The sequence below is a fragment of the Theropithecus gelada genome, chromosome 3 (genome assembly GCF_003255815.1).
Source record: "Theropithecus gelada isolate Dixy chromosome 3, Tgel_1.0, whole genome shotgun sequence".
NCBI classification, from domain to species: domain Eukaryota; kingdom Metazoa; phylum Chordata; class Mammalia; order Primates; family Cercopithecidae; genus Theropithecus; species Theropithecus gelada.
In genome coordinates this window covers 37,206,776-37,229,524 of record NC_037670.1, presented here as the reverse complement: position 1 = coordinate 37,229,524, position 22,749 = coordinate 37,206,776, and the positions used below count along the sequence as shown (strand labels likewise).

At 35.0% G+C, this 22,749-nt stretch overlaps 1 protein-coding gene and 1 pseudogene across 3 annotated transcripts in view; one reads left to right on the top strand and one right to left on the bottom strand.

Annotated features, from left to right (window-relative positions):
- GABPA (GA binding protein transcription factor subunit alpha) overlaps window positions 1-22,120 on the top strand; it is a 37,971-nt gene extending 15,851 nt beyond the window's left edge. For all 3 annotated transcript variants that reach the window (XM_025378828.1, XM_025378827.1, XM_025378829.1), the window contains 6 exons: window positions 1,855-2,100; window positions 7,943-8,137; window positions 12,249-12,302; window positions 14,076-14,216; window positions 14,461-14,653; window positions 18,683-22,120. In XM_025378828.1, the coding sequence (XP_025234613.1) occupies window positions 1,855-2,100; window positions 7,943-8,137; window positions 12,249-12,302; window positions 14,076-14,216; window positions 14,461-14,653; window positions 18,683-18,911 (1,058 nt within the window). In that variant the 3' untranslated portion in view covers window positions 18,912-22,120. The remainder of the gene's footprint in view (window positions 1-1,854; window positions 2,101-7,942; window positions 8,138-12,248; window positions 12,303-14,075; window positions 14,217-14,460; window positions 14,654-18,682) is intronic.
- LOC112620371 lies at window positions 12,872-13,258 on the bottom strand (annotated as a pseudogene).
- Window positions 22,121-22,749: the final 629 nt, after the last annotated feature.

Genomic DNA, 22,749 nt, shown 5'->3' with positions numbered 1-22,749 from the left:
AGTGGGAGCCTTGAGCTTGTTTCCCTGCAACTAGACAGTTTCATCTGGAGGTGATGGGAGATGGTGACAGAGTATCAGGCGTTAAATTCTCATAAGGAGCACGCAACCTAGATACTTCACATGTGCAGCTCACAATAGGGTTTGCGCTCCTGTGAGAATCTAATGCTGCCAGTGATCTGACAAGAAGTGGAGCTCAAGCGGTAGTGTGAGCGATAGGGAGCAGCTGTAAATACAGATGAAGCTTCATTCACTCGCCTGCCAGTCATCTCCTGTTGTGTGGTCTGTGGCCTGGGTTTTGGGGACCCCTGATCTGCCTGCTTGCCCCCTCAGCTCATTTCCAAATAGAAGGCTTATACCAGTGATTCTAAAGCCTAAATCACACCTGGAACCCTAGCTGCAAAGAAATCCAGTCTGTACAGTTTAGCATAGAGAGAAGAATTTGTAATAGACAGAATCATCCAGTCAGCCTTATTCATTACAGTATTTTACTAAACTTGTATAAATACCCACGTTAGAAAAGAAAATTAGGAAACTATTTTTGGTAGGTTGAATTTTAGCTTTTTAAAATTTAGAATAATGTCATCTCTAACATATATTGTTCACAATTAACGTTTCACAAACCACGTTTTTCTTCAGACTCTGTAAATGGTAGGTACGTACTTCTGATCCTTAATTTCCTCAGGATTGATTATTGGGAACAGGAAATAAATTAGTAGTTTTTATCTTCAAAAGCCTAGTGACCTATTGATGCAAGTGTGTTTAAGAAGAGTTTACTTAAAGCCATAAACGTGTGAAATTTAGATGAAGGATTAGGAAATAGATTTTAAGAAAAAATACTTTTGATTCTGATTATTTTTATCATGTGTATTTGAGAAGTGATTCTGTTTATACCACCTGAGAATGATAGTAGTAGTTTCTTGCAATACTGGTTTTCACAGAAGATCAAAGTTGAGTTGTGCTTTTTCTTTAAACTGTACTTTGGTTGAATTTTGATATAGATTGTAATAGATTCAGTAAGGAACAGAAGCAGTTATATAATATGATAGTGTCTTAGAGCTGTCATTTTAGTCTGAGGTTATTTCATAAAGGGCTAATTCCATTTTGAACAGATAAATAATAGTATGTCTTATAGAGAGTACTGCACACATACTGAAATAACTGCTTTTATGGCATAATTTCTTAATTATAATTTCTGAAACAGGTTTCAGTGTTTTGATTCTGGATAGTTGAGGAGCCTTTGTATTAATAAATTATTTATCTTTATCTTTTCCATAGGAATTACAATTCTTAATACCTTTATACTAGGAGCTTAAAATATTCAGGATTTGGGTTTTTCTTCATCTAATTTAAAATGAAAATTAGAATTTAATGGTAAATTTAATTTAGCAAATTTGGCATCGTTTTTAACACATCTACTTTGTCCTTTAAAAAGAAAAACTGAGTCAGTAAATAATTTTAATTTGTTTAGAAGGATTTTTTAAAATTCCAAGGATAGGTAGCTGCTCGTTTATACTCTGCATAGTCTAATTTTTATTTTGTTTCATATTGGTAATTTTTATTTTTATTTATTTTATTGTGGTATGAACAGGTACTTTTTTTCTAATGATGTTTATAGGTAGGGTTTGTGTGTGTCTTATGTTTTATAAAATTATTTTAAACTTATAGAAAAGTTGCAAGACTAGTAGAAGAATTCTTGAATATTCTTCACCCAGATTCCCCAAATGTTAACTTTTACTACATTTGCTTTATTCGATGTAGTTTTTCTCTACCATTTTGGAACATATACCCTAAATTATGTTTTGGTGACTTCTGTGTTTTCATTTAGATTCATAATTTTTTTTATCCACTGTTAAGGAATTGAACCAAAGTTAAACATCCTTGAAATTGTTAAACCTGCGGACACTGTTGAGGTTGTTATTGATCCAGATGCCCACCATGCTGAATCAGAAGCACATCTTGTTGAAGAAGCTCAAGTGATAACTCTTGATGGCACAAAACACATCACAACCATTTCAGATGAAACTTCAGAACAAGTGACAAGATGGGCTGCTGCACTGGAAGGCTATAGGAAAGAACAAGAACGCCTTGGGATACCCTATGGTAATGAAATACGTAATTCTATATTGGGTAGAACAGTAGGAATTAAGCTTGACATAGAAGACACTAGGGTAAGTTATAATCTATTTTACATGTAGAGTTATTAGAATGAATGTTGATTTTCTTATCTCTCTTTTTTAATTGTAATATACATTTAAGCTCATATGGTGGACAGATTCAGTCCTGCGTGCCGGAAGTACAAAGAAGTCTAAAAAATTTCTGCTCTTAGGGTGTTGAGAGTGTAGTTGAAGAGAGAGAAGATAGATGAAAAGTGATAATTGCTGTAAAAGGTAACATGTTTTTAAACTGTCAGTAACTCTTATAGAAGCAGCATGCTATTGGAATCTCAAAGGGATCCTAGTTGCCCTGAGGGAAAGGTGAAAAGGGTTTATTATAAATAAGGTTTATTATAAATAAGATACTATTGGGCAGAGAAAGACATTTAAAACAGGAAGTGTTATGTACAAAGCTTAGACCTGGGGGTATGCGTGAGTAGTGAGAAAATTGAGTGGTTAAGGAGTTACTCTGTAGCATTACAGAACTGTTTTGATTGACGAAAATAATTGGAAAATGAATATGGTGGTAGTATATGGCGTCAGTTGGAACAGATAGAGACTGAGTGAAGGGAAAACAGGAGCATATTATAATTGTGGCTAGATGATAGGTGATTTCTTTGGGAGTAGAAAGGAAAAAGTAGATGAAAACAGTAATAGGACTGAGCAGATTGACAGATTTTATGAGAGTAGAGAGAGAAGATACAAGTATTGATCTAACTTCTCAAGCTTCATCTTGGTGACTAAAACAGTAATAATCTTGATAAAAATTGGTTCCATCATCATTGCATGTTTAGTGAACACTACTGTATGCCAGGCACCGTGTTAAATGCTGGGCTTAATTAAGATGGTGCACTAGAAAGAGCATGCCTTCAATAGCCCAGTTGGGGAAGTAGAGAAGTCTGGTATAGGAAATGCTTTTTTCAAGAGAAGGTGGATAGCACTTGATTTTGAGGTGAAAGTTTATATTCAGCTGGAGGTAGCCAGAAAATGGTTTCAGTTATATAAGATTTGGGCTGGAGACAAAGATGTTATATGAGACTCATTCACATTGAATTTGTATTTGAAGCTATAAAAGTCTACGTAGTCCCTGATGGAGAGCAAGGAATGGAAAAGAACACACAACTAAAGCATATATCCTAGACCCTATAAACATTTAGGGTTGGAGAAAAGGGAGACAAGAAATAACTGAAGAGACAGAAAGAAAGAAATAACTTATATGTATAGTGTCACTGAAATTGAGGGGAGAGTTTGGATGGTCAAGACTCTCAGATGCTGCCGAGAAAGTCAAAGAATGCTCACTATATCTCTTAAATGTGATGATCAGAGGATCATTCTTAAATTTAGACAAAAGTAACTAGAGTTGGTGAGACAAAACAGTATTATAAGAAATAGACATCTTAGAAGTGGGGGCGGATGAGGAAGAATGCTGGGGTAACAAATAAATACTATTGATCATCCAAGAGTTGGTGGGGACCTCAGTGTATTTGTAAATGAAACAGTATTGTTGGGTTTTTTGTCCTTTTTTTATTTTTTATTTTTAGAGACAAGGTTGTACCTGGGGAGCAGTGCTGATGACAGAAAGGCTGTGTTATAGAACTGCTGTTTTCCCTAAGACATTTTTTTCTTTCTTTAAACCAAACCTAAAAGATACACAATAAATGATAGAGCTTACCCATGAAACTGAAAGAGAGCTACGGAACCAGACAGCTAGTGTAGAATTTCAGTCTGTCCCTCTACTGCCCAGGACTGTAGCCACTCATCACGTGTGAGCACTTGAAGTGTCCCTGGTCAAAATTAAGATGTGTTGTGAATGTAAAATACCCATTAAAAGAAAGAATGTAAAATCTTTTTAAATTTTTTATATTGATTACTGGTTGAAATAACATTTGGAACATTAAGTTAAAATAAATTCATTATTGCTGACGAGTTGATGGGTGCAGCACGCCATCATGGCACAAGTATACATATGTAACAAACCTGCACGTTATGCACATGTACCCTAGAACTTAAAGTATAATAAAAATAAATAAATAAATAAATAGTTTAATGAAAAAAAAAAAGATGTATTTCACCAACTTTTTAAATGTAACTATTAGAAAATTAAAAATTACATAATGGTCTGCATTATATTTCTGTTGGACAGCCCTGATCTTGATAGTTGTCATCTTTAGTTCTGGATGTTCTTACTGCATTCTTTTGATAAATACTTCTGTGTTCTTTTTTCGGAACTCCTGTTGAATCTCTTGAGTTGATCTGCTGCATCTTTTTTCTTGTTTATTTTTCGTCTTTCCTATCTGCACTACTTTCTGCCAGATTTTCTTGTCTTTATAATAGAACCTATCTGATTTTTAATTTACAAGGGCTCTTCGTTTTTGTTTGTGCCTTTCTGTAGCATTCTGATCTTATATTGCCAATGTCATGTTTTCTCCTACTTCTTTGAGTATATTGATTATAGTTTTAACTTTTAAAAAGCTTTACTGCAGTATTTCTGTTTCTTGTGGATTCTGCTTTTCTTGTGGTTTTTGTTTGTGTTGTTTTTAACCTCTCTCAAATACCTAATTATTTTTGCCCATCTTTTCACATTTAAGAATTAATCACTTCAGGCCAGGTGTGGTGGTTCACGCCTGTAATCCCAGCACTTTGGGAGGCTGAGGCGGGTGGGTCACTTGAGGCCAGGAGTTTGAGACCAGCCTGGCCAACATGGTGAAACCCTGTTTCTACTCAAAATATAAAAATTAGCTGGGCATGGTGGCGCATGCCTGTAATCCCAGCTACTTGGGAGGCTGAGGCATGAGAATCTCTTGAACCTGGGAGGCAGAGGTTGCAGTGAGCTGAAATTGCACCACTGCACTCTAGCCTGGGCAACACAGTGAGACTCCATCTCGAAAAAAAAAATAAGAGTAAATAACTTTAAAGCTAATTAATGTGAAGTTCTGAAGGATTTGATAACTATATGCTGATAAAATGAGGCATTGACTCTTTCATTAAAAGAATTTCAGGCCAGGTGTGGTGGCTCATGCCTGTAATCCCAGCACATTGAGAGGCTGAGGTAGGAGGGTTTCTTGAGGCCAAGAGTTTGAGACCAGCCTGGGCTATATAGCTGGACTGTCTCCACAAAAAAAAAAAAAAGAGCTGGGTGTAGTGGCATACACCAATATCCTGGGAGGCTCAGCTGGGAGAATTGCTTGAGCGCTGGAGTCTGAGGCTATAGAGAGCTGTGACGGCACCACTGTATGCCAGCCTGGGTGGCAAAGCAAGATGGTCTCAAAAAAAAGGCAAAGGAGTTCTTTTCAAACGTATCAGTATTTATAGATCTTTTTGCAGATACCTGTCAGCAGAAGATGGGGTGAGCATTTGGGATCGGTGTGTATGTGAATACTGCGTTCTGGAACTGGAAAAGGAAGTGGAGCAGAGAAGACGTAGAGACGGTCTCACTCTTCAGTTTATAGGGTTTTATTACTGAGAATTGTTCTGTCAGTGTCTGTTCATTTCATGTCTCTCCCCGTATATTAATAAATGTTTTCCCGGTGTCCACATGTGTGGGGTACGCCCATTTAACTGGCGCCCCAAATGAAAGAGAGACCCTGAAGGTTCTAACCACACCATCTACTTTAAATCAGTCTCCTCATTTTCAGCTTTAAGCCTCTGTTGCTACTCAGAACCACCAGGACTGGAACCGGTGAACAGGGTTCTGTGAGCAGGAATTCTCTCACTTCTTACTGGTATCCTCCTTGGCAAACATTTTAGGTCACAGTTTCCCCCGCTCTGCCAAATCGATTACCACTCTGTTTATTGTCTTCAAAACATTAGATTAAATCTCTCATCCATGCCTGTCGCTTTGTACTCATGTTCCTATGATTTTACATCCTTAAAAAATTCCTTTACTGTTGTTTCACTAGAGGCTGAGAGAAAAGAGGCAGAACATGGATGGCCAATTAGTTATGTTAAACTAGAAGTCCTGATACTTGAGAAAACAAATCAGACAAATTATATTTTTCCCTGAGTTTTTTTTATTCTTAAATTTTTATGTAAAATTATCTTTCTTTTTCTTTTAAAAGAGGTGGGATTCAGGATAGCTTTTCTAATTTAACTCTGCTTCTGTTGTTTTCCATTAGTATAGTATTCACAGATAAGGGAACTTTCTTTTTCAGTTCTTGTTGACTTTTACCTGGGCCTTCTCCTTCTCTTTTCTTTTCCTTGGCGTCCCTCTGCTGCTCACTTCTAATTCTACTCTGCCAGTTTCTCCTTATTGTGGGCCATTCTCCTGGAAGTGGTTCTTGGCTCAGTTTGAAAAACACCCAGGTGCTACATTGCTTCAGCACTTTAAATCTTAACACAGACTGCGGCTATTGGATTGGGCAAAACTGCTTTAGCGTTGCTTTCAGCTTGTCCTGTTGTACTTTCAATGCATGCTTCTTGGCTGTGCTCAGGCTTTCCTGTGATCAGAGTGGGTCAGATTTCTCTTGCTTCCGTTTGCTTTCTCCTGCACACAAGCTAAGACCATGGAGGTCTTACAACCCTTACTGCTTTGTCTTTACTCTCTTGTATCTTGAAGTCCATGAAGATATCTTGTCACCTGGTTTTATGTAAATGTTTGTGGGTTTTTGGTTTTGTCCTCTAGTCACGTTTTTAATGTTTATGTGTACATTCAGAAAAATTAAAAAACTTTGCCATCATCTTCCTAGAATCCTCCCTTAACTTCTTTGTGGAAAAATTTAAAAATATATATTCTATGGCTATTAATCCTGTATTCTTTGAAGCTAGGGCACCTCTGTTCCTTTAGTCTCAAATGGAATAGTTTCAGTCTCAATAGCACTTTGCCTCTTTGAATAACTTTTATAAAATTCTTATGTTTGATTTATTTTAACTATAATTTGCCCTCAATACCTAAATGTTATTTTTTTTCTACTTTTCTTATTGAATAGCATTTATTTATTGGGTATATAAGCAATATTATTTGAATAAATCATCTTCTTGAAGCGGGAGTACCAGAACCAAAACCAATTTAGCTAATACGTATTAAACTTACACAGATAGAATGTTCTGTTAGGTGCAGGTGATACAGCAATGTAATAGTTATAGATATTGGCTATATTTTTTTATTTATGAATTCAATTAGATAGTAAAAAATCATAGGGAAAAGGAAATTATTTGGATATACTCTTTAAGATTAAACAAGTGTATGAGCAAGGCACTGTTAGGTTCTAAAGATATAATGGTTTTTACAGGACACATTTATTGTATTTCTTAGTGTGTTGTGAGGGGACAGCTGAGTAAAACAGGCAATTACCATGTTTATTTATTGGAAATGCATCATAAGGGTAAATGCAGGAGCAGCCAGCTTTTTACAGGAAGGAAAAGGGAGGAAAAAGGATATGGTTCATATTTTGGAGAATAGAGAATCCCCTTTTGATTTTTTTTTTCAATGCAACTGCAAATTTTTTTAAACTTGGATAATTTACTTTATTCTGTACAGAATAATCTCATATTTTATTCTTTCATTTGACCCACTGGAGAGCAATTTTGCATTTTGTTTTTCTTGATACAGTTCCAACTGAGGTTGAACCAAGTGACTCCATCAGAAATTTAGATTACAAAATTGAAAAGGAGCTGAGGAGAAAATTACAGCATAAATTTTTGTTTTTGTTTTTTGCTTCATATAATAAGTTTACCTCACATACTTAGGGAAAGAAAACATCTGTGTGTATGTGTGTGTATTAACAAGTTAACTGTAAATTTACACAGTATCTAAAATGGAACTAGGCTAAAGTTAATATTTTTCTTTCTAGATCCCATACAGTGGTCCACAGACCAAGTCCTGCATTGGGTGGTTTGGGTAATGAAGGAATTCAGCATGACCGATATAGACCTCACCACACTCAACATTTCGGGGAGAGAATTATGTAGTCTCAACCAAGAAGATTTTTTTCAGCGGGTTCCTCGGGGAGAAATTCTCTGGAGTCATCTGGAACTTCTCCGAAAATGTATGAAATTACAGTTATTTCTTTACATTGTAATTTAAGCTGAATTTTATTTCCTTACAACTTTGTTTTCGTCTTGTTTATTGATAATGATAAGTAATAAGCAGTAATATTTAACATTTATTTACTGTATAATGCTATGCTGAAAGCTCTATATGTTATCTCATTTAATTCCTATAGTAATACCACAAATCATTACTTTGCTTATTTTTTAGATAGGAAAGTGAGGCTTTGAGAGCCCCACAAAGTCACAGCTAGGAAGTGGCAGAGCCAGGATACAAGCCCAGGCTAACATTAGAATCCAAGTTCTTAAATCAGGTGCTGTGCCCTACACTTGGCCCTCTTCATATATTCTATTTGTTGCCTTCTGTTTGATCAGCTCTTACATTTACTGCTCATCTAGAAACTGAAGAGATCATTTGTTTGCAGGTGGCTTCCTTCCCATTCTCTTCATTATTGATGAGATTAAATCTTTGTTCAAGTCTTTACAATTAACTGAATAGAGTCTTAAGAGGGAAGGAAGTGTATGCAACCACCTTTTTGAATTGGAAGCCACCGGTTATAAGTTTTTCCACTTACAACTTACAAGGCTTCAGACATTAATATGATTCAGTGACCATATAAAGAAATTGGACCAGCACTTTGGAAGAATGAGACAGGCAGATCACTTGAGGTTAGAAGTTCAAGACCAGCCTGGCCAACATGGTGAAACCCTGTCTCCACTAAAAATACAAAAAAATAGCTGGGCAAGTTGCTGTGTGCCTGTAGTCCCACCTACTTGGGAGGTTGAGGCAAGAGGGTAGCCTGAACCTGAAAGGCAGAGGTTGCAGTGAGCTGAGAGCGCGCCACGACACTCCAGCATGGGTGACAGAGCAAGAGTCTCAGTTGGAAAAAAAAACAGAGAAATTTGGAAACTACTTGGCTGTCCAAGAAAACAAGGCACAAATATAAATTATTTTTGCTTGAATATTAATCCATCTTATATTTCAGTGACTGTTAAGACACTGAATCAAGCAACCCATTCCTTGACAGTTTTGCATATCAGAAATGCTAGCCGGACCCACATATTTTTCAGAACACATGAATACAACAAACTCTGACTTTGCTTTTGTATCAGTTATGGATGAAAATGTTACTGATAGCATTTTGTTCTGTTATATACCCAATAACGGAAGAGCTCTGGTGGAGGGATTTTCCACCTTAATTCAATGCTTGCAGTTTTCACTCAAGGTGCTTTCTCTGGCCGGGTGCAGTGGCTCACTCCTGTCACCCCAGCACTTTGGGAGTCTGGGGCGGGTGGATCACTTGAGGTCAGGAATTGAAAGTGCTTTCTCTGCTGGTGAATAAGAAGTGAGCTCTGGAGAGAGGCATTTCCTCATTGTTTATAATTTTATTCTTGTAAGGATTCGCTCAGATTTTTTTTTTAAGTATCTATGATACTAAAAGACTTAGTATATTCATTGTATTTGCAGCATTTATTTCCAGTGTCTGTTCTTACTAGATAAATAAGTTGAATGTCTTGGTTGAAGCTTTGTCCTTGGTTTCACAGATTTCCTTCCCTGCAGAGGTTTTGAAATGAATAAGGTAAATTCTGAATTGTGAAACATGTGAGTCATGTTTATTGAAACACTTTCTTGTAAGAAATCTCAAGAACACAACAAGGATAGTGCATAGATGATAGTTTTATTTTTCCCAAATCCACGTTTTTTCCAGTCTCTCCCAGGTCAGCTCTTCGTTGTGGCTGTCTCTTTCTGCTTCTCTTATTGCATCTCAAACTTTAAAGTTCATTCACAGGTTTTTCCTAGAACAGAAGTCAAAGGTGTCTTGTATATCTTTCCATTTCCATGCAGCTGAATGAGTCTTCCTCAGAAAAGCTCTGCTCTGGAACCGTTGCTTTGTCTTTTAAAGCAACAAAGTCCCACAGCCTAGATGAGTGTCTCACAGAATTTCTTGGTGATCCAGCCATGGTTCTTCACTTAGCCTGGGCAGGGAATTCCTGTCTGACTTGGAAATGTAGTGCTCAGTTCAGAATTGAGAGATGGGCAGGATGATGTGTAAGGGTATTTCTAACAGACTTTCTAGAATTCACAAGTCTCGCTTCTCAGAACAGGGTTTTTTGAGCACAATGCAGTAATCTGGTCCCTTCTGTAGAGAGAAGTCTGCAGCCTCTCTGTGAAAGGCACTGATTCTGGGACAGAACCCAGCCTCTATTATCCATCCTCAGTGATCTCTCAAGAAGCGGCAGTACTGAAGAGGTAGAGCTCCTTCTTCAGATATTTGTATTAGATTATTCACCTGAGCGGCCACCTGCCTGCAGTCCCCGCTCTGCTGAAACTTCATCCAAGTCCTACTATACATGGGAGATAATTAGGAAATGTTCCAGTACTACCAGTTCCATGATGTCCTTCTCGGTGTGAATCTCTGTCTTCTGTCACCAAAGGCATAGGAAGTTCTCAGTTTGCTGAGGGTTTTCTTTAGGAAAAATAATTGTTTTATTCGTGTAGTATCTAATGTTTCTTCATAAAATGGCTCCATATCCCCCAGGGCTTTGCCTCTCAAGACTGCTTCCTTTGTGCCTAGCAAGGATTTGGGAGTTTCAGGGAGAAATACGATATTCAGGGTGCCTGTACTCTGAAGAGATTGGTCTTGGACCAGTCTTTCAAAAGCTTTTTTTTCCCCCCTGTGGTCTGCCTTCTGTCTTGAGAGCTTCCAGGAAACAAACCAAACTCCAATCTGAGAATTAGGACGTAGAAGGTGATTTTACAAGTTGATTACGCCTGTGCTGTGGGATGGTGACGCTTTCGTTTGCCACTTTTGAAGCTAATTCCTTTAGTCTTCAAATGAAACGGTTCCTCTTTGAGGAACTTCTATAAAATTCTGAGGAAAATTTACTACAAACATAAGGTACGTATTTTTTTTTTTTTTTTCAAGAGAGACACAGTTCTGGAGGAGAATGCTCAGAACTAGGGGTCTGGATAAAACAGTGAGGTTGTCAGTTGACTGAAAAGTAATTGTTTTGTGCACTGTGCTTACTAAAAACATGTTTCTTTAATCCTCACAATAACCTCATGAGGCGATAAGTATAGGTGTCTAATTTAAACATGAGGAAGTTAATGTTGAAAGAGGTTGGTGATTTTACCAAAGTCATATAGTCAGTAAGAGCTGAGAACTGAATCCAGATCTGTCTGAAGCCAGTCCCATATAATTGTTTTAAGTCCTCAGTCTTCAGACCCTCAAAGCTCCCATCTGGTAGGATTCAGACCTGTTTTTACTTGCCCAACCTTTTCCAGCTCTGCGTGTCTGGAACTGGGTCCTGGCAAGGCACCCTTAGCAGAGTCTTCTTGGGAGCCCAGGCCTCAGCACCCAGAATGATTGCTGGAGGGTCTAGTTTCATTTTTAAGAGAGAGGCATGCAATTTATGATGGGCACAAAGTAGGCTGAAGTAATAAGAGACTGGGATGTGCAGTTCTTTGAGAGGTAAAAAATAACATTTAAGTGGGTAATAGCAACAGATAAGTAATGAATGGTTCTGTAAAGGCTTATCTTAGGACCTTTTATAATATTTTTATTTGGGGAGCTATATTTTTAGATGTGAAATTATTTAGTTTAATTGAGACATTTAGGACCACTACAATTGTATTGAAAATTTGCTATCTTTAAGTAGAAGCATTATAAAGCTTAAGCAGCTTTAGTCAAAAGCGGATGTTACAACAGATAATGGGAAGGAGGCCTTTTTGGTGGAGATCCATATCTAAATAATTTCATTTTGGTGTATATTTTATCTTTGATATGATCTTGAAGATTTCCATATTTTTACATGGTTTTATACAGATTTTGATACAAATATTTACATTTAGAAAACCATAGTTCTCTGCAGAACTTTACTGAACACTAAAAGACATTGGAGCTTTTCCCTGTGTTACTTCTCTTAAAGGTATCTTTTCCTTTTAAAGTGACTATCAAATATTTTTATGGTTTTTATGCCAGTAAGTTTCAGTTCAGTGTTTTGGTTTTAATTGTGGAGTTCTTTTTTAAAAGAATCATGTTTATTAAGTTGAGTTTTATTGGATTGCGGTTTTTGGTTTTAAATTTTAAAAAATTGTGTTTTTTTCAGATGTATTGGCAAGTCAAGAACAACAGATGAATGAAATAGTTACAATTGATCAACGTGAGTATTCGTATCTATATTTGCCCTTTTATTGAAGAAATGTTTATTTGATACTGCAAGGTAGTAAAAAGGAAAATTATTTAAAAAAATTTTTTCCCACACACAAAATATCTTGTTTTGTGGAATGAGAGCTCAACACAAATACTTCATAAGATCCACTCATGTCGTGTTTTTAAATGATACGATTCACATAACAGCTTGCTTTGTATCTGAGTTCACTAAAATTTGTTAGGACATCATTTGTTTCATCTTTACTGACTGTTAATTACCAAGTTGTAAGAACAATTCTAACCACATTCATACCTGACAGAACTTTCATGCCTGATAATAACTGGATATTGGGTGGCATCCAATTAAATATCAGTATAGCTTGGATACAGCAAAGGAAATATTCAAGTGTCCAAAACAAACTTGAGGAGTTACACTGGGTTTGAAATGAAGAAAAAAGGCAAGTTAAAATAGGAAAACGAATAGTTTTCGTTTGGTGAGAGTTGCAATCAAAAGTATACATTTGTATACATTCTAATTGATCATCAGTCCCATGTGGCATTTTCCGAGGTTTTAAGAGTCTACCAGGCCAAACCCTTCGCCGCCTTCACTACTTTTGTTTGGCTTTTCCCCTTTCTTTTCTCTCACTTTGCATTCAGCTTTATTCTTTACCTTTGGTTCATCCATATTGGGTACTGTGCATGCTGGTCTAAAAGTCTTTTTGTTTCTCTTAGTATCAGTCTCCATTTTCATGTCATATTTTCCAACTTTTACCTCACACTGCATTTTCTCTTAGCATGTTTGGGTTTGGGTACCACCACAGTTGCTATCTCTTAAACATTTTTCGTTAAAACATTACTGTCTAGTTTGAGAATCCTTTTAAGCCTGCTGAGCTCTTTGGGGCATTTTTTTCCCCCCTTTTCAGCAGACATCTTTCTTTTCCCCTTACGCCATAAGCTTTTAGCCATGTTTTACCTGAGATACGAACACACACGTCACAAGATCATCCCAACCGGCTAAAATTTTTAATGAGGAATTTGAGATACACAAAGAAAGTGTAACACCTGTGTACATATAAGAAATAAAATTTTATATACCAAGTTTACCTGTTGTAGATTTCATTTTCCTCTTACCAGATAATTGACTATCTTGATTTTTATTACTGTCTGTATATTTTATATTTTTACCACCTATGTAACCATAAACACTGTATAGCATTGTTTTGCACGTTTATTTTCTGTAAAATAATACATTGTACATATTCTTTTATAACTTTATCATTTGAGAATTACCCATGTTGATACTTGTAGCTGTTTCATTTTCATTGCTGTATAGTATTTTTTAAATGCTGTGAACATCATTGAGTGAATATTTGTAAGAACATGTGTGAGATGTTCGTGTCATAGGGTTTCTAAAATCCTTTCAACCTTACTCCAGATACTGCCAGAGTCTCAAAGTGGTGGTATGAATTCTCATTTGTCCACATTTTCTACAATATTTGACAAACTGTTTTTATGAACAAATGTTTTAAAAACAAACATGTTAAAATACTCTAATGTGTGTGCATCACTAAGTTATTTCCAAACAAGAATACTAGCTCTTACTAAGATGCACAAACTGTAATGCAAGCATTATACTGTACCATCCCTCCTTTTTTGTTATTTTGTTTGAAATTGTGGCTTGAGGCTTTTTGTAGTAAAATACTTTCTTGGGGTAATTCATAGGGCATTAGTTAAACTGATAATGTCTTTCAGTAATTTTTTTTCCCCTTGTCTGTCTTTGCAGCTGTGCAAATTATTCCAGCATCAGTGCAATCTGCTACACCTACTACCATTAAAGTTATAAATAGTAGTGCGAAGGCAGCCAAAGTGCAAAGAGCACCGAGGATTTCAGGAGAAGATAGAAGCTCACCTGGGAACAGAACAGGTAGTTTTGTATTTTCTTGTATTTGTAAAATATATCTATCTAATTAGGTATATTTTGTTTTATTTCACTGTATGAAAAATGTGAATTTGGACTATTGCTCTGGTAGTATTTAGACAGCATTTCTAGAAAAACAAAAATTATTTTTGCCATGGCTGAGATTTGAACCAAAGAACCAGTTTGTTGCCTTTGCCTTGGGCTAATCTATAACACTATAGCCAATGCTTTGTTCCTCTTATCAATTTAGGAAACAATGGCCAAATCCAACTATGGCAGTTTTTGCTAGAACTTCTTACTGATAAGGATGCTCGAGACTGTATTTCTTGGGTTGGTGATGAAGGTGAATTTAAGCTAAATCAGCCTGAACTGGTGGCACAAAAATGGGGACAGCGTAAAAATAAGCCTACAATGAACTATGAGAAACTCAGTCGTGCATTAAGGTAAGCCTTTATTACTGTTTTTTCTGTTAAATAGCTGCTGCTTCTAGATGTAAGCATTGTTACGTAATGATACTAAAAACTTGTTCATGTTTTCTTTACAAATTAAAAAACCTTTTTAAAAAGATCTTAATAATTTTGAGGTACTTTTTTAAGATTGTTTTTATCTGATTTGAAAGCATATAATACTGTCAAAAAATGTTTGATTTTTATTATTTGCATAGATGAATTGAGTGTTAATTTTTAATGAGTAAGCAGAAACTGTCCTGTTTTTACAATTACATGCAAAATATTGACCCGTTTTCTATACAATCTGCCTAAATCTGGATATCCAATCTTTACATTGATACAAACTCCATTAGTAGTATAAGGTTTTTCGACTGAAATTACTATCAGAAATTATACCTACTACAGTGATGGAAATTCAGCAAGTACATTTAAGTATCTGAGAAGAAGGATATATAAGAATATCACAGAATTATGTCTGATTTTTGGGGGGATTGAATATAGTAAAGTAGTTCTGCAATTTACGAGTTTTTCTAAATAGCATGCTTTTACTGCTTCTTGTTTCACTTGGCCATTTTCACACTGAAAGATTATAATTTAGCTCACACACACACTCTCCCTTCCCCTTACCATCCCCTCATCTCAATATCCCAATATGATTATACAGAAATTTTGGTTCAGCGAGTATCATTGTTAGAGTATTATGGCCATGTAACTATTACTACATAGTTGACCGTTATTATTTTTCTTTTCCTGAATGACCTGTTGTTTCTCAGAGTTCGTAAGTAACTAAAATGTTTAGTTTTCAATATGCTTATCATTTTTCAGTCTCAAACACATTGCCAACTGTCTAAAGATTCTTTGTGTATAATCAGAACTAAAGCTGCCATTTTTGAGAGTTGATGCAGATTGTATACATACAAGACCCCTCAAAATTACAGCGGTAATTTTGATTTTTCAAATCAAACTAAGTTTTTTCATAGAACTTGAAAAGATAATTGTAAAATTTACATGGGACTATAAAGTACCATGGTAGTCAGTAGTCAGGACACCTGAAGATTAGCAAAGTGGAAAGACTTGTCCCACAGGATATTGAGACTGACTCTAAAGTTACAGTAATAAGACAGTTATGCTATTTGCTCAAGACAAATAGGCCATACAGTAGAATAGGGAGCCAAAATAGAACCAGGAATACGTAAGCATTTGATTTAAAGAAATGGCACTGGGGAGAAAACATATGAGGAAACAATCTGCTTTTCAATCATCAGTGCTGGGATAATTTACTATCCATCTTGGGAGAAAAGTAAAAGTTGACCTCTTCCTTATGCCGTACCAAAAATCAATTCCATGTACCTTGTAGCTCTACCTGTAAAAAGTAAAACAGAAAAGGATCTAGAAATACTTTCATAACTTCTGGACATTTAAGCAGAATCAAAAGGACTGATTATAAAGGGAAAGATCAATAAATTGGACTATATTTAAATTAGGAACTTTTGGTCGTTGAAAGCCTTATTAAGAGAGCCACACATGTCTTACAGAAGTATGTAGAATATCTAACCAATTCTTACGAATCAGTTTTTTAATGGGCAAGAGACTTGAATAGACACCTCAGGCTAGAGATTATCCAAATGGCCAATGAATATATGCAAAGGTGTACAGCCTCATTAGTATTCAGAGTAATGCAATTGAAAACCATAATTAAATGGTACAACACACCCCCTAGAGTGGCTACAATTTAAAAGATTGCCAGAACTAAGTGCTGTTGAGGATATGGAGCAGTGGGAATGCTTCTACCCTTTTGATAGGAATGCAAATTGTAACAGTTGCTCCCCTAAGCAACTGTTCGATATATATCAAACAGAAGTGTACTTGTATGTCCATACACATGTTCATAGCAGATTATTTGTAACATCCAAACCCCAGAAACAACCAGATATCAACAGTAGAGAAGAAATCATTTATGGTATATTCATACAAGAATACCTTGCATTCTTGAAAACTGAGCTCCTGCTACAAATGAAGACCAGTGAACCTCACAATGTTCAGTGACAGAATCCAGACCCAAAAGACCAAATTCTGTATGATTACATTTATTCAGTAAAGTTCAAAAAACAGGAAAATTAAATTGCAGTATTTAGGGATGCATGTTTGGGAGATAAAAATATAAAGAAAAAGCAATGAAATTACCGTCACGGTGCAGGCTTGTGTTTACCTTTTAGAGCCAGGATTTGGGGAATGATTGGGAGGGGACATAAAGGGGATTCTAGATGCTGACAGTGTTGTTTCTTGAGTGATACTTAACAGGGGAATGAATGTTCACTTTGTAATAAGTCACTGAACTGTTCACTTCTGTGTCCTTTTGTGTGATATATTTGCAATTAAAAAGTTTTTTAAAAATACAAGTTCAAAAAAAGGGAAGAAAAGAAATCATATCCATGAAATACAGGTATTGTGTATCTTTCTACTTTCTTCATTTTAGGGAGGGAACAAGTGGAATAAATGCTACTATATACAGTTGTGTGATGCATGTGCTAGATCAAAGGAAGTATTCAGTAAAATTCAAATTTATGTGTGTATATTCTTTTTTATCACCTCTTACCAAGAAATATAATGCCAACTCCTAGAACTGGCATAATCATAGAATATATTTTCCTCCTAGAATTATAAAACCTCTTTTCCATTTTCCTTTTTCCCCATGTATAGTCTTACATATTAATGTAGAAATTTTTTAAAGCAATTGAAACGCCTACAGCATTTTTAACTGGATGGCAAGGAATTGTTGGTTTGTGAGCTGAGATCCAAATTCTATACTAATGTAACTGACATAAATGGAAACTACAAGACTGCGCAATGTGTTATATCTCTTACTGGGAAATCAAACATAACTATTTTCCTTTAACTATTCTGGAATTAGGGAGATGACAGTTTCCTGTATATAGGTCAGTCGTTTCATTAATAGACTCTTGATTAAGCCAAGTGACTTTTATCCTGCTAAATGTGACAGTTTATATCAGTGGTACTTTTGCAAATAGTTGTTTCTTTTGTAGTAGTCCTTTGTCAGTGGGCAGTGCAATTTTAAAATAAGGACTTTGCATTCTGCCAGTCCTGGAAAGAGCTTGACTTGCCTCTTTTTCCTGTTGTTGGAATTAGCAGTACATAGTGTTTGTTTTCCAGAGGAAACATAAATCCAACTCTGTTTGCATCTCTATAGAATGCAGCAGTAAACCAGATTTCTAGAATGACTGCTGGAACTCTGCTTGTGTACATTTAGAAATATTGTCTCTTTACAATGCCCTTTTCCTGTATCCTCTGTTTCGTTTAGACCTTTTCCTTAGACTTAAAGCTACCTATTGGGCTTGGATAATTTATCTGAAATTTGGAAAGCATTTACATAGTGAAATAATAAAGATGAAGACATGACTTCATCATATAGGATTCTTTACAAGACAGAAAAGAAATGGAATATATTAGTTTTTTTCATATTAACGACTTTTATTAACATAGCTTCTATTTTGTAGAGGGCTGTGTGCCAATCATTGTATACTAAGCACTTTACAAAGATTATCCCTTTAATCCTCAACAGTGATATGAGGGTGTAAGCACTGTTCACCTCACTTTATAAATGACGAATAAAAACTTTGAGAAAATGACTCCTGTGGTCTCAGAAATGTTAGGTTTTGAATCTCGGCTCTGACTCCAAAGCTCTTGTTCTTAGGCTCTTCTACTGCTCTAAAGGTTTGTTTTGTTTAATAATTACTTTTAAATCAATGTTTCATCCTAATTGTTGAAAATATGTTTTGAAAGTTTATAGAGTTTTGGAGTACTGAGCGTTGAAATTGTAGTAAATGATGTTTGGATGTGCTTCATTTGATAGTAGCATTAAATATTCTATATAACTTCAATATTAACTGCTATTGTGGTGGGTGCAGTACTCTCCTAGGCTTCTGCTTACGGAATAGTCTGTAAATTATTCTAAGTCTCATTTATTTTTTATGAAGTCTCTAATTTTTTTTTCTCTTTTTAAAGGTATTATTATGATGGGGACATGATTTGTAAAGTTCAAGGCAAGAGATTTGTGTACAAGTTTGTCTGTGACTTGAAGACTCTTATTGGATACAGTGCAGCAGAGTTGAACCGTTTGGTCACAGAATGTGAACAGAAGAAACTTGCAAAGATGCAGCTCCATGGAATTGCCCAGCCAGTCACAGCAGTAGCTCTGGCCACTGCTTCTCTGCAAACGGAAAAGGATAATTGAGCCCCGAGACATTCTGGGACTCCAAAGTCTTTCTTAAAATGTTTAGAGCAAGTATAGCTCTTACCTTTATTACCGAATTTGAATCTTCTTTTATTTCTAGACTGTACAGTCTGATGCATGATTTTTTATAAATATTTCATACTCTTGTGAATTTGGATCTTTTTACTTTGAGCATATATTTTAGAATATGTGTATGTTAAAGGATCTCCACAATGTCTGCAGCGTGAAGGCAGGTTCATTGTGGAATAGTTTGTTAACAGTCAGGAAAGCTAAACTGGTCAGTATTAATGTGTAGCCCTACCAAAAACAGCCAGTAGTATCTGAAAATGAAAAATAAATGAAGTATCTCCAGGAAACAGTCTGGCTTAACTATTTTTGAAAATATAACTGTTTCCCCTCTCTGCTGCTTTAGATGTTGCTTTACATAGAACCAGAAAATGGAATTTCTCAGCTAAAGCATGTGTGCCTGTTTCATCTAATCAAGCAGAGCTAAAATGTTCATATCAAATAAATTTATATTAATAAATTACTAAACTAAGAGTATCAGGTTATTTATATATTTGCAAGCAAAGGACAGTAAGAAGTTGACTGGCAAAAAGAGCAGTGCTGAAGGAGGAGATCCAGGTTTAAATCTGGCTTATTAACTCAAGCCAATTGTAAGGATTTTCTGTATAGATTATTCATGTCAGACCAAGAATTTAAATTATTTTGAGAGAGGAATTTAATTCTAATAAACCAGCTGTTACAAAAATTATAAAATGATCTCTGTTTTTCCTGTCAGAGATTTAAAAAACTGAAAAAGTATACCTCAACCCAAAAGTAAAGGTTTGGTTTGGTTTGTTATGGCTTCCTTTTTTTTAAAATTACCCTGTAGTGCCAGTTTATTATGCAAAGCAGCTTATATTCCTGTGTTTCTGATAAAATGAAGACTTTAAATTAGTCAGCAGTACTTTACCTTTCAAGGCATTAGTAAATTACTTGCAAATAGTTTTAAAAAGAAAATTCGACCTCTGTTATAGGCAGTCTTCTCTTTAAGATAATACTTTTCCACTTATTTTTTTTCCTTTTCCATATTATATATGTGTATACATATATCTATATATTCAGTTGATCATTTTATAAACATATATGAAGGCATAAAGATATACAGAAGATTATTCATTTTGATTCAAATTAAATAATTCCTGCACATATGACATTCCTTACATAAGCTAACACTAAACAAAAATGGCTAGAAATGTCTTTTTCTTTCTTTTCTGTTTTTGTTAAGGTATTAAGCACAAATTATTATATGAGACTGGCAGATAGCTATTAATCCTCTTACAGATTTGAGAAGGTTGATTCTCAAATATTTATGCACCTTCTCCTTCATTGTTTTCTTTAAATCTGTCCCCTTAAAAAGCTTCTTAAGAGCTCAGTTAATGCTTTTAACTTAACTAGGAGAAAAAGGCATGTTAATACAGGCAAGATGGCATTGTTAGCAATTCTGGTAGTGGTTTGGAATGAATCATAAGAGGCAGGGATCTTAAGGACAAGGAAGAGAGGAGGGATCTTTGATCTCTTTCTCTGGTAATCTTAACACATAATTTTACTACAACATGTTCTCTTAATTCATTTATATTAAGTCCTTTCTGCAGCTGATATCTGAGCAGAGTAAAATTTGTTTGTCTATTACTTTTTTGAAAGAGAATATATGAACAAATTATTAGTACAATTTGGGCACTGTGGTTGTAAGAATGTCTGAGTAAAATAACAATATGAAATAATATACAGAAGCTCTAGTGTCAGATGACAAATAGACAGCTAGAAAGGTTTTGCACCATCCTCTTACGGCCTAGGGAGTTGACAAGTTGCTTGTAGTTTTAAAAAAATAATAATAAAGTATACCGTTCTGGTATATCATCAAGAGCTTAAGAATCTTGGCTTTCATATTTAAAATGCTTTTGGGGAGACATATTAAAATTTTAGCCAAGATGACAGACATGTCTCAGTTACATATGTGTGTGTATGTTTTTAAAGCTAGAAACATTAGTTTTAGATCCCTAGAATGAAAATTCTTTTCTCATCTATGCAATTCCCATATGGTTTTTTTAAAATCATATTTTATTCATTTTCTCCCTTTAGCAATTTTCATTTTATTTCTCATAATTTGAACAGCGACAGTTCTCATACATGATCAGATGTTTTTTCTTCTTACCATCATTTATGCATGACATAGGTAAAGTAATATGACTAATTTCTCTCCAGTTGATTCAAGAAACTCATTACTTTGCCTTAAATTATATGTAAAATATTTGTTTTACTTACAGTTGTCAGAAAGCCAGGCAGTTTTTCTTCTTCTATTAAAAGATAACATATTGTGAAAGAAAATAAAATTCATGCTATTCATTCTTTGCTTTGTTTTTATAAAGGAATTTTTCATACAATTTACAGTATATTCAAAGAAAGATAAAATTATTGGTCATCATTTGTACTTTAGAAGTACAATAATTTAAGTAAAAGAAATGTTCCTTTTTGTTTTAAAACTTGTTTTCCATGTGAAGTTTTTATTGAGCCAACTTTTATACATATCTCGCTAGCCTAAAGTCTAAATATTTGTGTTGGCATCAGAAAAACCAATTAGGCAGAATTGCTTTGCGTGGTTGATCTTCAGATAAATTGATCACATTTATTTTTGTATCAGTCTATGTCATTTAATTAGGAAAAATTGTTTAGGTGTTTTCTCCCCTGATTAATGGTGATACTCAAGTATGATACAAAAAGAATTGTACCACCAAATATTTTTGCAAGGTCTGCCGTTTTCCATATTCCTTTTATGCTACTGCCTTTAAGAAAGAACTAGTATCCTTGAAATAGCACAAAAATGTTTTAAAATTCATAATTGCAAAACAAACCTGTGACTAACTTAATGTCTTCAGATCTAAAGGGTGTAAAAATATTGATACTTCAATATTTCACTTGCTGCCAGGAAAAAAAAAAATTCTCAATCTTTTGTAAATGGGAGGAGGACTTTTGCATACATTTTTACTCTTTAAATAACGACAACGACACTTATACTGTCATAATAACAATTATGTATTTCTTTGTGGTTTTAATTTTTTTTGTAATTTTACATAAAACAGTTATTTTCTATTTTTACGCAGATAAAAAATATTTGTGCATAAAATGTAAAAATAGTAAAATGAGAAAAATAAAACTATTATACAGTATGTTTCTGTGTTGCTTAAAGTTTTTTTTTCCTGAAAACAAAATCTTAAATCCCCAGGATATTTTGTTGGATAGTAATCTGACAGTCCACTTATACATTGTACATATGATTCCCATGCACTTTTTAACTTAAAAGCTGTCAATTTGCGAAGAACATACTTCACTGAACTAAATTTAGTAGGTTAATCTCTTTAAGAAAATGAAATTCCATCTACAAAGCCAAATTGTTTTAGAATAGTAACAGATGAAGTGGTAAGACTGAGTAGCTGTCAGAAGGCAAGCTGATGATTGCTAAATTGTAAACCTTTTGTAAAGCCTTTTTTTTTAAAAAAAACAAACAAACAAACAAAAAATCACCTGTTCATGTTGGCTATCAGCAGGTTGCTTCAGCCAGAATCAGAATATAGAAGAATGGATGGAAGGGGTTAGGAAAGAGTGATTCATGCCTGCCTTTATGGTGAAGCAATGATGAAACTTTGATTGACATGCTTAAATAGAAACTTACGGTTAGAAATAAATTGCTTTAAAAATACACAGTGTAACTGTATCTAGTTTGAATCGATATCAGCCAGGACGCTAGTGAGGTGTATTCTCCCAGGACTGCAGTTTTGTGTGTGTACAGCTTTAGAGT